Here is a 15,967-nt window from a genome sequence, read left to right as displayed (position 1 = left end):
CTTCCGAAGTCGCCACGCTGCAAATGGGCAATTCTGGCACCTGCCTGCTCATGTGCGACCTTCGCAGCGGTTCCTGCCTTGTGGAATTGCCTGCCTGTGATCAAGGAGGGTTCCACAGGTTCACAGAACTCGCAAAACAGCAATATTCAAGAGGGCATTTTAAAAAAGAAATGAGAACTGTCGTAGAATGGAGCACTCCAAGAAGATGCCAAGTGACACAACAGGATTGTCATTCACTGCAGATTACTGTATCACCTGCTTTCTCCTGCATTGTCCTCTACCTTGTAAAGTACCTTCCTTCCCACGTTTAGTATACTTTGCCTTCGTTTGTTTGTTCAAATTAATCTTGATTCTGTAATCCTAGTCCTGCTGCACTGTTCATTGGTTGTTCAGTGCTGTGATGGACAGCCTCTAGTTCCACCCCCAGGCACACCAGGCAGTCTCTGACAACTAAGCAGCAATGCTCCCTCTAAGCTACGGAGTCTGCTGAGCAAAAATTCTACTTTGTGAGCTCCTGGCATTAACGCTGTGAGCTGCTGCACAGATGAGTTGGCTCTGGGGCCATTATTTTTCCTGAGCTAAGACAAAAATGTGTGAGCTGGAGGCTAAAAAAGCCATGAGCTAGCTCACACTCAGCTTAGAGGGATCGCTGCTCAGCAGCATCAGCCCGTGAGAAGGTGTGGAACCTGAGGGGGAGAAGGCAGGGGCTGGAGTTAAGGAGAAGGAAAGGCTGTCTTTGCTTCAAATGGGGTTTGGGGAAACAACCGAGAAACTGGGAAAGTCTGCCAGGAGAATAGTTAAGCTTTGCCCCGTGAAGGAGAAGAACTGCTACCTGTGGGAAGAGTGCAGAGACAGGAATAAAGCAGGTATCCCTTTTTACCTGAGGGAAACAGATTTGAGGCCCATAGCACCATAGCAGCCAACAAAACTGTCAGGGTACAAGCTTTCAAGAGCCAAAGCTTCCACTGTAAGACTTTGGGAAATAGTAAGTCAGGGACTTACCAGAGAACGGAGTTTGTCCCAAGAGACAAACTGACCCTATTTGAGTAGGTGGAGATTCAGCAGTTCAGTGAGAAATTCCAAGTGGAACCCTTCACTTTTTCTAACAAAACCACTCTGTCAGCTCAGTGCAAAAGGGTAACCGTTTTAAAGCCAAGTTCTCCTGTCCCTTTCTGCACACAACTCCTAACTTGTTCAGTTTCTGGCTCTCCACCTTGGTACTTCTGAGTTGCGGTCACCCCACAGTGAAAGTGTGTTAATAATTCCTACAGGACAACAAACAAAAGTGTTCATTAAAAGAAGGGCCCAAGACCTCAAACCCTGATGCCTCACACCTCTGACACCAAAGGAGCAAGAACGTGTCTTAAAAAAACCCACACAATGAAATACAAAAGCTGCTATTTACAAAACTATATATCAAGTTTACAAAGGGTTTCAGAAACGTTAAGTGTGAGCAGCCCCCCGCCCTGAAGACCCTCGCTTTGTTGGAGAAACTTCTTTGCTGCACTTGGCAAGCCTACCTCAACAGGGCACCGGGTGTGGGGGGAAGGGGCGCTCTAAGAGTCTTTTACCTTCACCATTTAATTTCCCAAGCAGCTGCCTCGGCTACAGAGAAGGTGTTGCTAAATGACAATGCCCCCAGAGGAAGCAATATGCCTCAGGCAGGGGGAGGGCCATTCTGGCCTCTAGGCCGCACAAGTTCAACCTGGCTCCGCAAGGCAGGAAAGTCAAGAAGGCCACGCGGCAAAGCCCAGAGTCCCCTCCCAGCCAGGGAATCCAGCTTGCCCACAGTCCAGACAGCACAGGCCGAGGTCTCCCTGCTGAAGTGCTGCTGAGCAGGAGTGCTCCTTCGTGCCGTCTCTGGCAAGAAAGCGCCTGAGGAGGTATCTGGCTGCTGTGCTCTCAAGGGCTCAAACGCAACAGGAATTGACCCTTTTGGGCACCCAGCATGGTTGGCAGTGACTGTCCCCTGGGCATTCTCACAAAAGAGACCCTCGCGTGGAGTCCTTCTTGCACGCTGTTCGCTCCAGGAGCATCCCCAGCCTCACTCTGCTTTGGCTGCCCAGAGCGAGCGGCTTCTGCCAACCTCTGAAAGCACCTGAAAGGGCCCTGGGAGCAGAACGCCTTTAATCACAGTCGTTAGGGACTATAGGATCACTGCAGGGGGTGGCAGGAGGTTCTCGTGTGTCTCAGAGTGGCCGTTCACATGTCTTCCACACTCCACTTATACGCCAACTCCTGCACTGCCTTTTTACTAGCAATTCTGGCAAAGCGCTTCTGCTCAAAGCCGTTGGACCTGCAGAAATGGAGACAACAGCAGAAGGGTCTGTGAGAAACTCTGCCCAGACCACGGAGAGCAGGGGGTGGGGCAGGGAGGGAGCTCAGGGGTATTGGACGGACTTCAAGGGGCAACCCAGATGTTTACGGGAGGCAGCAACTGCACATCACCAACATCTGAAGGATCCTGCTAGAGATGCAAAGATTGTTGTGGGCCTTGGAGAGCACAAGCAATGAAAGAGGAAACAGACACCTCGACAGAAGACTTGTCAGTCTTGAAAATCTATCTAGTATACAAGACACAACCTGAACTCAGAACCATCCATTACAGAAGTTTGGGGCTTCTGAAACGATGCAAAACTTAATTATTAGAGGGCTTTTTAAAATAGAGGTAATAGGGCTGTATTTTAATGAAATGATTCATAAAGATGCTTTGACAAAGCAAAAGGAACTGTCGAGCACACTATTGGGTGCTGTCTGTTTCTGCAGAAAGATGCCCCCCTTCTATGTAACTTCTGCATCGTTGAACATGTTGCATCCAAATGCTTTTACTTTGTTTCAGACTTCTGCAATCCAAACACTATTTCGGGGGTTACCGGATACCCCAACCTGTTGATCATACTGCCTTATATACTGCGCGATCAGCTTTGTGTTTCTGCAAGACAGGTGGACTATAAACCACAAAGAAACACCAGTAGAAGAAAGCCGCCCTTACCTGTCAACTCCATCCCAGCGATACCCAGGCCAGATGTTAAATCGGTTGAGAGGTGGAGCTGGGCCACTGTACTTTGGCTTTTCTGGGTGGGGGACAAAAGGCCTCATCATTTTCTCTGTATCAGCAGTCAACGTTTGCACCCCACACCTGCTAGTCCACACACAAGTGAAGACTCTAATATGGCCCACTACTAACCCCCCATGCAAGCTATCTTTATTCTCTTTATTTATAGTTCAACATTATTTACAGTCTGCACCCTCCATCAAAACCGGCCCCTAAAGGCCTTACAATTGAGTGATCCTAATGTAAATACTTTAGTAAAAATCTTTCTATCCTGCCTTCCTCCCTCACACTCAAAGCAGTAAACAAATGCTAACCAGCACTTATAAAACTTTCGTTTATGGAGAAAGCACGGAGGGGGAGCAGCTACCCCTATATGACCCTGCTTCTCCCGACAACACGCAAGAGTCGGAGGGCAGCGGTGTTGGGACCAAGCGGCCTTTTCAGCACAGGCACCTTGGAAGAGAGCCTCCTTCATAGAAGCCAAGCTTCTAGCCTTCATAGCGAGAGAAGAACCGGAAATGGACTGTGCAAGTCAACTGCAGCCCAGAAGGGGATGGAGAAGAGGGGGCAGGGAGCCTGCACTCCACCACCATTCCCTTCACAGGAGGCCCAGACCCCCTGCCCTCACGGAGCCCTTTCTTCCACCCCTGACAATGGAGGGCAGAAACCAGAATTCAAGTTCTGTACAAACATAATGGCTTGCATCTCAAGGGGTGATGTGTTCTGTATAGAAGTACTGATCCAGAAGTATCAACCAGGACTTCCATACGGAGCGCTCCACCCCTTGATTGCGGCTGACCCCACAGCAACAGCACTCAAGTCCGGGAAGCCCTGACCAAATGCAGACCTTTCCGATCTTTCCCCTCCTTGCTCTTTCTCTTCTTTATGAAGTTGGCCATGGGGTCTCCTTCTCGCTCCTGTTCCCGCAACATCTGGTCCAAGTCCTGGTCATCGATGTACCGGGCAAGCGGCTTCTGCATTTCCTTCACGGCATCCTCCACGTTTTGCTGCTGCTGCCTGCTCTGGGCGAGCCTGCAAAAGGCAACAGAGTCAATCGGCTGGAATGTTCTCATTTGCTGCCTGGAGAAGACAAGGCTACCTGCAAGAGGAGAGAAAGGGACGGGGTTTCCCAGTCCAGAATACAGCTCCAGCCAGAGACCTGCTGTTGCCCCCGCCCCACTATTGCAAGGGCCATGAAGAGAAGATGAAGATAAAGATAAGAAGATATTGGATTCATATCCCACCCTCCCCTCTGAATCTCAGAGTCTCAGAGCAGCTCACAATCTCCTTTACCTTCCTCCCCCACAACAGACACCCTGTGAGGTAGATGATGATATTAGATTTATATCCCGCTCTTCACCCTGAATCTCAGAGTGACTTTCAATCTCCTTTCCCTTCCTCCCCCACAACAGACACCCTGTGAGGTGGGTGGGGCTGAGAGGGCTCTCACAGCAGCTGCCCTTTCAAGGTCATTCCAACAGGTCATACCTGGTTCTCCCAGATAAGAAGACGACTGCAGATTTATACCCCGCCCTTCCCTCTGAAACAGAGTCTCAGAGCGGCTCACAATCTCCTTTAACTTCCTCCCCCACAACAGGCACCCTGTGAGGTGGGTGGAGCTGAGAGGGCTTTCACAGCAGCTGCCCTTTCAACGACAACCTCTGCCAGAGCTCTGGCTGACCCAAGGCCATTCCAGCAGGTGCAAGTGGAGGAGTGGGGGATCAAAGTCAGTTCTCCCAGATAAGAGTTCACGCACTTAACCACTACCCCAAAATGGCTCTCAATGTGGAGCTGAGGACAGACCGCCAGGGCCCAGGCAGCTCACCCCTTGCCCCACTGGGCATACTGCTCGTCTCGCTCGGACTGCTGCTGAGCTGCCTTCTGCTGCTCCAGCCGCTCCTGCTTCAGGTCCCTCTTACGGCCGGACCTATCCCGGAAAACGGTGGCTGCATGTTGCGATTCATCTGTGGGAACGAAACAACCACACCAGCCACGTTAGCGCATTCCACAGTGTCACACCCTCAAGTTGATCAATTCAGTCCGTGTCAGCAAATCCAGTCAATGCGTGTGTCCCATTCCCCCCGAATTGATTCTGCTGCTGGCAAGCTGGCTGTTCTGGGTTGGACTGTCACCAGCCACTTCTGCACCTGGGGATGAGAAGTGCACCCCAGTCCTGAGAAGCGCTGCAACCTCACATCTCATCCCAGAAGCCACCGCAGCCCTGCCACACTGAGATGCCCCTGGGGGGAATAGCGCACGGCACACTCTGTCAGGATGCGCCTGCCATGTTTTCTTTCCTACTGTGGTATGCGAGGTTTCATTTCTCTGAGTGCTTGCTTGTAACCACACACTTGATTTTTTAAGTATGTGCAGGAGGAGAGTGGTGGACAGAAACTTGCTGGCATCCATCACTGCTACAATGAGCTTTTTTATCTGGCTGTCATAACAACAGGCCAGTCCGCCTGGGAATGCAACTGTGACCTTGAGGCCTAAGAAGATGCTTTGTGCCTTTAGTACCAACCCTCATGAGAAACAGCACACCCTGGAAGTGGGAACACTGTGAACCCGCACATTTTACTGCCTCTTAATCGTATCCACTTGGCCTATTAGGTTAGTTCTGACAATGGCTTTCTAGCAGAAGGTCAACCCCAGTATCTGACTTTAAATAAATTCTAACCATATGAGCACGGGTCTGTTGAGTCGATAACTGGCAGAACCTGACACCCTCCAGATAGGACTGAAACCCACCTCTGACCGCAGCTGTGGTCTTGGACAGGAGATGCTGCCTGCCTCAGCCCTCCCTCACCCACCCCCTGGCCCCAAGCCAGGCCCAGCCAGCACACTTCACTCTGCTCTCACCTTCCAGGTGTTTGCTGCCCCTCTCCTGCTTCCGGAACTCCTGCCGCTCCCTCCGCAGCAGCTCAGCCGACACCAAGCCTGCTTTGCCCCCCGACAGCATCTGAGGGTTCTACCCACAAGCCAGAAGAAACGCAAGAGCCGGGTCACGGACTGGCAACCTTGGGCCTTTTCCACTCAAGAGCAATGCCCCACCCTCAATTCCACCTGGGTTGGCTCTTCCAACCACACCTAAGGCATAGCAGCCCCGTCACGCACCCGGATGCTCATCCCAAGCACACAGTCCACACCCCCAGACTGCTTCAAGCTATCAGCTGGTGGAAGAGCCAGCTGGGAACAAAACAGCAGAGGCCTCACCTGCTCCCCATCACCCCTTCCTCGGGAGTCTCTGGCCCGCCGCGGTGGTGAGAGGTCAGGGGGGCTTTGTGACCTGCGGGCCTTCTGTCCAACATCCTGCCCTCTTCGGGGAGGAGACAAGTCAGAGTCTGAAGACCCGCACTGATTCCTTCTGCGAGGAGAAAGATCAGGAGAAACCTGAGGCTGCGTGCAGCGAATGGCCCGTGGTGGGGAAAGGTCTGAATCCGAAGAGGCTTTGGTGCTTGTCCTTGGGGGAGCAGAATCCGACTCAGATTCAGAATCGTGTCGCTGGGACTTTTTAGCAGCCAGAAAAGAGCCTGTCAAAAGAGACTGCAAATACTAGAAGGCAGGGAGATAAGGAGATGTGGTCTTTTCCAGGTGAATGAGTACGTCACGTGCCACTGCTCAGCACCTTTAACATGTCTACTTACCTCTGGCACTGCCTTGCTTCCTCAGCCCAGCAAGGGATGGCATTGACTTCTGAGGAGGCAACAGGTCCGTTTCAGAATCGTGTCTTTTCCTCCTGGGAGGGGATAAATCAGAGGTAACCTGCTGCCTCTGATGGGCTAAGTGCTTATTCGGAAAGCATTCTTCTTGGCCTCCACTTGCAGTTCTGCGATTGCTTTTGCCCGTTACAGAATGAAGCAGATCTGGGGAGTTGTGGCGGCCCCTTCTGGGTGGGGACGATTCTGGTGAATGCTTTTTTTGCTTGTGCTTCACGGCTTCTGAACTGAAAGACAAAAAAGGAAAGCTGCTGCATGCACAGATGTGGACCAGGAGCTCCTGCTATCCATTCCATTATGAATGACAGAATTATCAAGAACATCGAGGAACAAGGTCTGCTGAAGGAAAATCAGCATGGCTTCTGCAAAGGGAAGTCCTGCCTCACCTTGGCGTTTGGTGAGCCTGTTACCAAGCATGTGGATAAAGGTGACCCAGGAGACTCCATATGCTTTGACTTCTGAAAGGCTTTTGGCAAACTCCACCTAAGACATCTGAGTAAGCCAAGCAATCATGGCATAAGAGGAATGGTCTTCTTATGGGTTAAAAATTCACTGATGGTGGACACCAATGGCTGCTAACACAGATGGCTTCAACAGGGGAATCACACAGATTCATGGAGGGAGGGAGGTCCAACCAAGGCCACTCAGCATGGTGACTGAGCAAAACCTCTCCCTCTAGAGACAGCAACCTTTGGGTGCTAGAGCCAGCAGGGAGCCTCAGAGGAAGGCCTTGGCCTCTCACTGCACCCTGCTCGTTGGCCCTCCAGAGGCAGCTGCTTGGCAAAACAGAATGCTGGACCAGAGGAACCACGGCTCTTCCGGCATTCTGATATGGTTTTGGCTGACACATAGCAATCATCTGGAGCTAGCCTGGAGACCCTCTTCTGGCCAGAGCAACTGCCCAACTTCCCTCTCCGCTTCCTGACACTGCCTGTGATGGAACAGGTCTGCTTTTTTTTCTTTTTAGCTTTTAACCAATTTTATTAACTTGTCAAATTTATTTACAGTAAGACATAGTATGCAGCATAGTCACAATGTCTTTTTCTTACAGAACAGGCCTGTTCGACTTGCAGGCCCTGTTCTGCCACTGCCTCCTTTGGGTTGCCACCTCCTGGAGGGAGCTATTCCTTTCCCTTCTGCTAGGGGATCCACTGCCACCACCTGTTCATTTTAGGGGTCCTGCTGAGAGGAACAGGACTCTCAGCTCCCCCTACCTTCTTCGAAGGCCTGGCCACAGGGTCTCCTGCTACCCAGCACCTGGTTACCACAGGGACCAACAAAAAACACCCCCTCTCCCACTAAATAAATAATAATAGGCTAAATAATAGGCTGTGATCCACCCAACCGACCCCCTCACCTGTTTGATTTTGCAGTTCCAGAAAGATCAGAGCTTTGTGACTCTTCATTGTGATCTAAAAGAAGACGTAATTCAACCAATAAAGCAGGCACACCAATAAGGCGGTGTGTACAAAGCAAGGCAAAGACCCCACCCCCACCGCACAGAGGAGACCATAAAAGGCCTTCCCCACTTCAGTTCAGTGGGTTTTCTGAAGACTTTTCTTCTTTGAACTTCGCTTCCATGAAGGCTCCCCAACATGCCTCCACCTCCCAACAGAGTCATGGATAAGCGGCATCTGGATCGAGGCGGCGTGGCGGTGCTGATATTGTTAGATCTGTCAGCCGCATTTGATACGGTTGATCATCAGTTACTGGCCCGCCGGCTCGCCGACACGGGGATTGGGGGATTGGCCTTACAGTGGCTTTCCTCCTTCCTCGAAGGACGGGGACAAAGGGTGGCCATTGGGGGGGAACGGTCCCGGAGGCACCCACTAGTATGTGGGGTCCCACAAGGGGCAGTTCTCTCCCCGATGTTATTTAACATCTATATGCGCCCCCTTGCCCAGATTGCCCGGAGGTTTGGACTTGGGTGCCATCAATATGCTGATGACAACCAACTCTATCTGCTAATGGATGGCCGGCCTGGCTCCGTCCCAGAAAGCCTGGACCTAGCATTGCAAGCCGTGGCAGGCTGGCTCAGACTGAGTGGGCTGAAGTTGAATCCAACGAAGACAGAGGTCCTGTGCTTGGGTCGCGGTGCCTTGGGAGGGGAAATCCCCTTGCCAGTCCTTGACGGTGTGCAGCTTAAAGCGGCACACAGGGTCAAGAGCCTGGGGGTTCTTCTGGAGCCTTCATTATCAATGGAGGCACAGATAGCAGCCGCTGCCAAGTCCGCGTTCTTTCATCTTCGTCGGGCGAAGCAGTTGGCCCCCTTCCTAGAGCGCCGTGACCTAGCAACAGTGATCCATGCTACGGTCACCTCGAGACTGGACTACTGCAACGCCCTCTACATGGGGCTGCCCTTGTGCCGAATTCGGCGGCTGCAGCTGGTGCAGAACGCGGCGGCTAGGCTGTTGCTGGGGCTCCCAAGGTGGGAGCACATGCAGCCGGGGCTGCGCGGACTGCACTGGTTGCCAGTGGCATACCGAGTTCGCTACAAGGTGCTGGTTATTACCTTTAAAGCCCTATATGGCCGAGGACCTACCTACCTAAGGGACCGTCTCTCCCCATATGAGCCCCAGAGGGCACTGAGGTCATCTGGGAAAAACCAGCTGAATATCCCTGGGCCAAGGGAGGCCAGACTGAAAGCCACCCGGGACCGGGCCTTCTCTATTACTGCTCCACTACTGTGGAACCAACTCCCTGAGGAGGTGAGGGCCATACGATGTTTAGAGGGATTCCGTAGGGCCTGTAAGACCCACCTTTTCAAGATGGCCTTCAACTAGCGAAAAAATTAGTGAAAAAACTTGTGACAAAACTAGATATGCTGCTAGAAATGCTTTTATTCTTGAAATGTTTTTACTTCTGAAATTTATTGAAACTTGTTTATAACGCCATACTGTTATGTGAATTTTAATACTTTGTAATTGTTTTAACCGTGTTTTATAATTATAACTGATGTAATGTGTGTTTTATGTTGTGAGCCGCCCTGGGCCTGCTCCGGTGGGGAGGGCGGGATAGAAATGAAAAATTATTATTATTATTATTATTATTATTATTATAAAGATTCACACTCGGGACATCACCATGACTTTAAATTAACTGACTTATGTTTGAAGTTGTGCATAATTACTGCATACTGAGACAGTATTACTGCACATTACTGAGACAGGTTTTTTGCTTTTCAAAGATTTCCAGTCCCATCATCTCTAGATAAGCAAAACCAGCAATGCTCAGTCACACTTCTGAGCACCACTGCCCCGTGTGGCACCTGCCTCTTCTTTCAGAAAAGGGGGCGTGGCCATTGCTCAGTAGAGCTTGTGGTTTCCATTCTGAAATAGTCTCTGTTGGAGGAAACAGAGGGTGGGTAAACGGAAGCTTTTGCGGGCCTCATGCTGGTGATGGACAGCAAAGGGCCTGTTCTCTCCAACAATCCCCCACCCTTTTTCACAGCCTCTGCACTCTCATTCCAGCACTCAGGTGGCTACCAGAAGGAGAGCAAGCTGGCCACAGAGCACAGACTCAAGCCACCACAAGACACCTGGAAAAGGTGCAAGATGGCCACAGGAGGGGGGGTATGCGTCTCTTTCTCCAGGGCCCCTTCTACAGACAGCCTGGCATTCTCACTCTCACTTTTCACCCACAAACCGCTGTGCTTCATGCCAAGGGGAGAGCAGGAAGGCAAACAGGGAAACACGTTTCTTTACTCCAGATATAAGAGGGCTGCCTAATTTTGACAGTGGTCAGGAGAGAAAATCCTACACACACAGATACAACCTGGGAATATTGCTACATATCTAATATTAATAGTCATAGCATATATGTAAGGGTTTGGTGGGGTGGTATATAAGCATTCAAGTATCTTGTGATCCTTTTGCTTGACTGCATGACATGGAATGAATCCCACTATGCTAAACACTTTGTTTGAAATCCCAGCTCTTCCTTTTCTCATTCTCATTTGTGTAGTGCTGCTATATATGGGTTACCCTTCCATGGCTATTTCCCTACCCCCTCTATTCACCTTCTAACCAGCCCCCCCCCCCCGCCCTTTTCCCCCAATCCAGCTTAAACAGATATACAGGCAAACATTCTGAATTCTTCTCCATAAAACCAAAAGCTGTCTGGCTTCTGTGTTTCTCTGTGCAAAGCCCACCAAAACATCTCACAAAGCACAGAATGCAAGAAGGCTCACCTCCCAAGAGCTTCCACTTCTTACTGCCACGGAATTCCTCCATCCACTTTACTTCTTCTGGCCGCTCATCAATAAATTCAGCCACCTGGATGTAGCAGGGCAAGAGAAGACATTTGGGAAAGCTCAAGAGAACAACCAACTGCAAAGGCCCCCAAAACACCTGGACATTAGGCAGAAACCCACGAAAGCAACCTGTATGTTAGATTACTAGGTACAGTTTTTAGTAAAACCAGTGTTGTATAGAGTATTTACTCCAAAGCAGGACTAGGTTTTTTTTTCTCAGGAATGCCATTAAAAGGGGGAGGGGTGTCATCTTACATTCACATACAAACCGCAGCTACGTCCAGTAAAAAAACTGGGAGAGTGCATAACTGGGGTGTGTGTCTTATATTCATAACTGCCTTCCTTTTGAATAAATACAGTAACCAAGGAAGCGATGCTAGTCAGATCTATTTGGAAGCAAGTCCTGCGGGGAGGGCAGGCACAGTGGCTCAGTGATAGAGCATCTGCTTGATGTACAGATGGTTGGTTCCTGGTTCAGTCCCTGAGCCTGAGACCCTTCGCAGCCACTGCCAGTCTGACAACGCTAACTGTGACTGCCCAAGGCTCTGATTCAGTGTATACAACGGCTTCATTTGTTCATATGTGTTCATGTTAGTCCATGAAGTTTGCTCCCAGGGAACTGCCCTCTCCTGAGGTTTGCAGTCTAAATGTGCCATTCCCAGAGCTAAATGCTCACCACAGGCAGGTCTCCATCTTCCACCTCTTCCTCCTCCTTTCCTTCCACATTAGAAATGCTTTTCCAGCTCACATCATCATCCACAATACGCATCCTGGAAGTCAAAAGAAGATAAATCGATAAATAATCAACACAATTTGTGACAGTAGCAAGGAATGAGGTACATCTGCCAAGAACAGAAACTCTGAAAAGGTCACAGCTTGACTCCTCAGCGCTTTTCCAACCAGCTGCCATCAATGAGGAGAGCTGTTAGATGCTGAAGGCCAAGGCTGGTCCCTTTCTCATCAAACAACAATTCCAGCTGTGTTGGTCTGCTGTGGCAAAAACAAACAGAAATCTGGAAGCCGTTAACAAGATTTTAATCTAGTGTAACCATCCATGGACAACACAATCACTGGACCTAACAACACCAGCTACAATATCTCAGGATCATTCACTTAAGAACATAAGAGAACATAAGAGAAGCCATGTTAGATCAGGCCAATGGCCCATCCAGTCCAACATTCTGTGTCACACAGCGGCCAAATATATATATATATATATATATATATATATATACACACACACACACACATACACACTGTGGCTAATAGCCACTGATGGACCTCTGCTCCATATTTTTATCTAACCCCCTCTTGAAGGTGGCCATGCTTGTGGCCGCCACCACCTCCTGTGGCAGTGAATTCCACATGTTAATTACCCTTGCTCAATTTCTAACACTGTATATGCCATTAAGTGCCAACCTTCAGTTCTCTACATAGAATAAGCCGCCCTGAGCCACTTGTGGGAAGGGCGGGGTATAAATCTTAAATAAATAAAATAAATAAATAAATAAATAAAATAAACAGGTCAAACACAATGCTAAAGGATATATGGACACAAATCAGACGTCAAGAATCACAAAACTGCGAAACCTGTAAGTGAACACTTCAGCGTTACAGGACATTCAATAGGTGACCTCAAAAAAACTGTTTTACTGCAAAGGAACTTCAAGAACAGAATCGAAAGAGAAACTGCTGAATCACAAATTATTACAAGTCCTAGAACAAACACCTCTCCAAGACTCAACAGGGATGTTGGTTTTTTTAACTCACTGCACATGCTAAACTCATTCAGTCCTTACACCTACATTCCCACTAAAAAGGGCTATACATTCTCTTTATTTTAGTGTATTTATTTGAAATAGCAGAATAATTATTGTAACTGTAATACATTGAATCAGACTGTTTTTTTGGTACACACTCCTCTGGTCTGGCAACAGAGGAGACAACACCAACATCACAGCTAAGTAAATGATACTATCAGTTACTTGAGAGGGGACGTGACAACAGGACCATATAATCACTCTTAATGTTCCTAACACTCTGAGACATTTATTTGCCTATTTCTCCTGGAACTGAATCTAAAATATAATGACCGTATGAACTTAGCTTGTTGTTTCTGTTTGCATCTGTTAAAACATTTCAGTATACTGTATGCTGATTTGCTGTTCAGCCTTTGCTATATGTATGTGTGTGTGTGTATGCTACAGCACCAACCCCAAATCAGACTTTTCCCTGCAGCCACTGTGGCCGGATCTGCCTGTCCCGCATTGGTCTTGTCAGCCACCAGCGAGCCTGCAGCGGACGTGGACTACTGCACCCTTCTTAAATCTTCGTTCGCGAAGTCAAGCCGAGAGAGAGAGAGTATGTATACACACAAAGACAAGTCTGATTCCATTCTGTTTGACAAAGTGTGCATGCACATGAAGGCTCACAGCCTTAATCTGTCTTAAAGGTGCTATTGGACTTACACTTTGTCCCATTGCTTCAGACCAACATGGCTACCTACTTGGACAAAGTCTGAGTTCAATGGCTCCTTTAAGAACAACAAAGTTTTATTCTGGAAATAAGCTTTCATGTACATACACACTTCTTCAGATATACTGAAACAGAATTCTAACTGCCCATAGACAGTTTACCATCTATTTCAGTTTGTCACTGGACTCCTATTTATTTCAATCAAATTATTCTCTCAGTGGCCACAGACAAATGCTTCTACTAATTTGGATAAAAGCTGCATCTGCCATTTATTTGTTAGATTTATATTGTGCTTTTCTTCTGTCATGGAACTACAGGAAGACAGGTGCTTCCCAGGAGATCTTTCATCCAGGCACTCTGCAGAGCCAGCTCAGCTTTGACAATGTTGTCTGACTTATTAACAAGTGAGAACTTCCAAAGGCTCTCTGTTGACAGATTCTCCAGCAAAACTCAGCCCTATGAGGGCCCATGCAATTGACAGGAGGCTGCCCACCTGGGTTCCCTGACCTGCCTCCAGAGATGTAAGTAGAGTGACCACTGCTGCCCTCTCACAATCACCCCCATATCTTGCCAAAAGATCAACACACACTCTGTTCTATTTCATAACATCAGAAGAGTCCTGCTGAATTAGATGAGTTGTGCATCCTGTTTTGCACAGCAGCCCTGGAAGGCCAACAAACAGGACACAGGGGACAAGGCAAGTCTGATTCCATCCAGTTTGACAAAGTTGTGCATGAGCATGAATGACACCATCGCCCACCAGTGGGATCCAGGGGGTTGCTGCTTTCAGCCACCATGGTGTTCTTGCCACAGGGGCAAGTGGCTAATTTCTTCTGTCTGTTCTTATTCCCCCCAAAAGCTGGCTGAGAAGAGCAGCAGAGGCCAGCACACACCCTTCTGCAGGCAGCTGGAGTCCTGAAACAGCCTCACCTGCCCGTCGCCCTTCTCCCGCCCAACCAAACGGGGGAGCAGAACTCCGGGCGATGCTCAGCGGGGACGTGAGGCCGCCCTCCCCACGCTGCAGGGAACAACCTGACGAACTCCTGCCCTCAGCCAGGGCTGGATCTAGGGGGGAGCGGAGAGGCGCTTGCCCTGGGTGCCGCCGGAGGGAGGGCGCCAAATTTGGTATGCAGTCCATAAGATAAAATGGGCCCATAAAGGGGTGTCGTTTTTAATTTCGCCCCCCCAAAAAAATGTAGCCCTCAGCTGCAATTCCAGGGGAACTCCAGGCGCCACCGGGGGGTTGGGAACCCGAGGCAGAGCGGTGCAGGGGCGGGGGGAGGCGTGGTCTCCGCCCCCCGGCCGCGGCTCACCCTCCCGGCAGCTCCTTGGGGCGCTTCCTCCGGCGCCGCTTCTTGGCCCCCGAGCCGGCCTCGCCCTCGGCCTCGCCGGGCTCCAGGTAGCGCCGCCTCAGGTACTCCGCCTTGGACAGGCCCGACGCCGCCGCTGCCGCCGCCATCTTCACCAGGCCACCGGAAGCGGAAGTGGCGGAGGCGGCTTCCGGTAGCGGTGGGGCAGCCGGCTCCTCCTTCCGCCCGGGAACCAGGCCCGGGAAGGACTCGGAGCTCCGCTGCCCCGAGCCACGAAAGGGGAAGGGCCTTCTCTTGTCCTTTTGCAGCCGGTGAGAGGAGAGACGGGGTTGCACTCCAAACAAGCAGTGGGGCCGGTTTTATGCGAGGCAATCTAGAGAAAAGCAGTTGGGAGAATATTTATATTTATCTAAACGTATTTTGGCAGCAGCGACTGTGTTTCAGAGAACAGAGCAAGAGTCCAGTTGCACCTTTAAGACCAACGAAGTCTTATACAGAATGTCAGCTTTCGTGTGCTAGAAGCACCCTTCATCGGACAAAAGTATGAAATGGCAAGCAGTCCTAAATACAGAGAAAGTGGGCAGTGAGTTAGTATGCAGAGTCATGGAAATGATTTTTAGCAGGGGTCTGGTGTGTTAGTTTATGTTAACTGGGCTGAAATAACAAATAAGTTGGAATGATGTCCATGTACTAAGCCCTTTTCAACAAAGTAGGAGTCAAGTGGCACCTTTAAGACCAACCAGTTTTTATTTAGAACGTCAGCTTTCGTGTGCTCTTAAGCACACTTCATCAGACGAGGAATCCAGCACAGGGAGCAAAGCCATACATAGCTGAGCAGAGCCATACAGAGCTGGTAGGCAGTGGCCCAGAATGCAACATGGTACAGATTTAAGAACCAACGACAGTGAAGTAAAATTATCTGGTAGGCAGTGGTTTAGAACGTAAAAATGGTACAATGACAGAATAGTAAAATTAACAAACTGAGCAAACCTTTTATCAGCGTAGCATGAGCATGCGAAACATGGCTGCCCGCTTGGATCTAAACCCTTTTCAGTATCCTGGGTGTGGACTGCAATGAGAGTCTGTGCTAATTTTAGCTCTGGGTTAAAATGAGGGCATAAGTTTTTCAGGTTTAATTTAAACATGTAACACACATATA

General features: G+C 49.6%; 1 protein-coding gene across 2 annotated transcripts; it reads right to left on the bottom strand.

Moving 5' to 3' along the window:
• Positions 1-1,381: 1,381 nt before the first annotated feature.
• On the bottom strand, positions 1,382-14,967 carry BUD13 (BUD13 homolog). 2 transcript variants are annotated; one of them, XM_060251351.1, is made up of 11 exons: positions 14,812-14,967; positions 11,700-11,793; positions 10,961-11,045; positions 8,129-8,183; positions 6,700-6,998; positions 6,269-6,585; positions 5,915-6,023; positions 4,881-5,019; positions 3,903-4,087; positions 2,993-3,074; positions 1,382-2,296 (listed from the first exon to the last, which is right to left on the bottom strand). In XM_060251351.1, the coding sequence occupies exons 1-11, from the start codon at positions 14,955-14,957 to the stop codon at positions 2,203-2,205; spliced, it is 1,605 nt and encodes a 534-aa protein (XP_060107334.1). In that variant the 5' UTR covers positions 14,958-14,967; the 3' UTR covers positions 1,382-2,202. The 2 variants fall into 2 exon arrangements, with proteins under 2 accessions (XP_060107334.1, XP_060107335.1); XM_060251352.1 differs by having other exon boundaries at positions 5,915-6,014.
• Between the last annotated feature and the right edge of the window lie 1,000 nt (positions 14,968-15,967).

This window comes from Heteronotia binoei, chromosome 12, assembly GCF_032191835.1.
Source record: "Heteronotia binoei isolate CCM8104 ecotype False Entrance Well chromosome 12, APGP_CSIRO_Hbin_v1, whole genome shotgun sequence".
Classification (NCBI taxonomy): domain Eukaryota; kingdom Metazoa; phylum Chordata; class Lepidosauria; order Squamata; family Gekkonidae; genus Heteronotia; species Heteronotia binoei.
The sequence above is the reverse complement of the archived record's forward strand: the minus strand, read 5'-3'. Positions and strand labels throughout refer to the sequence as shown.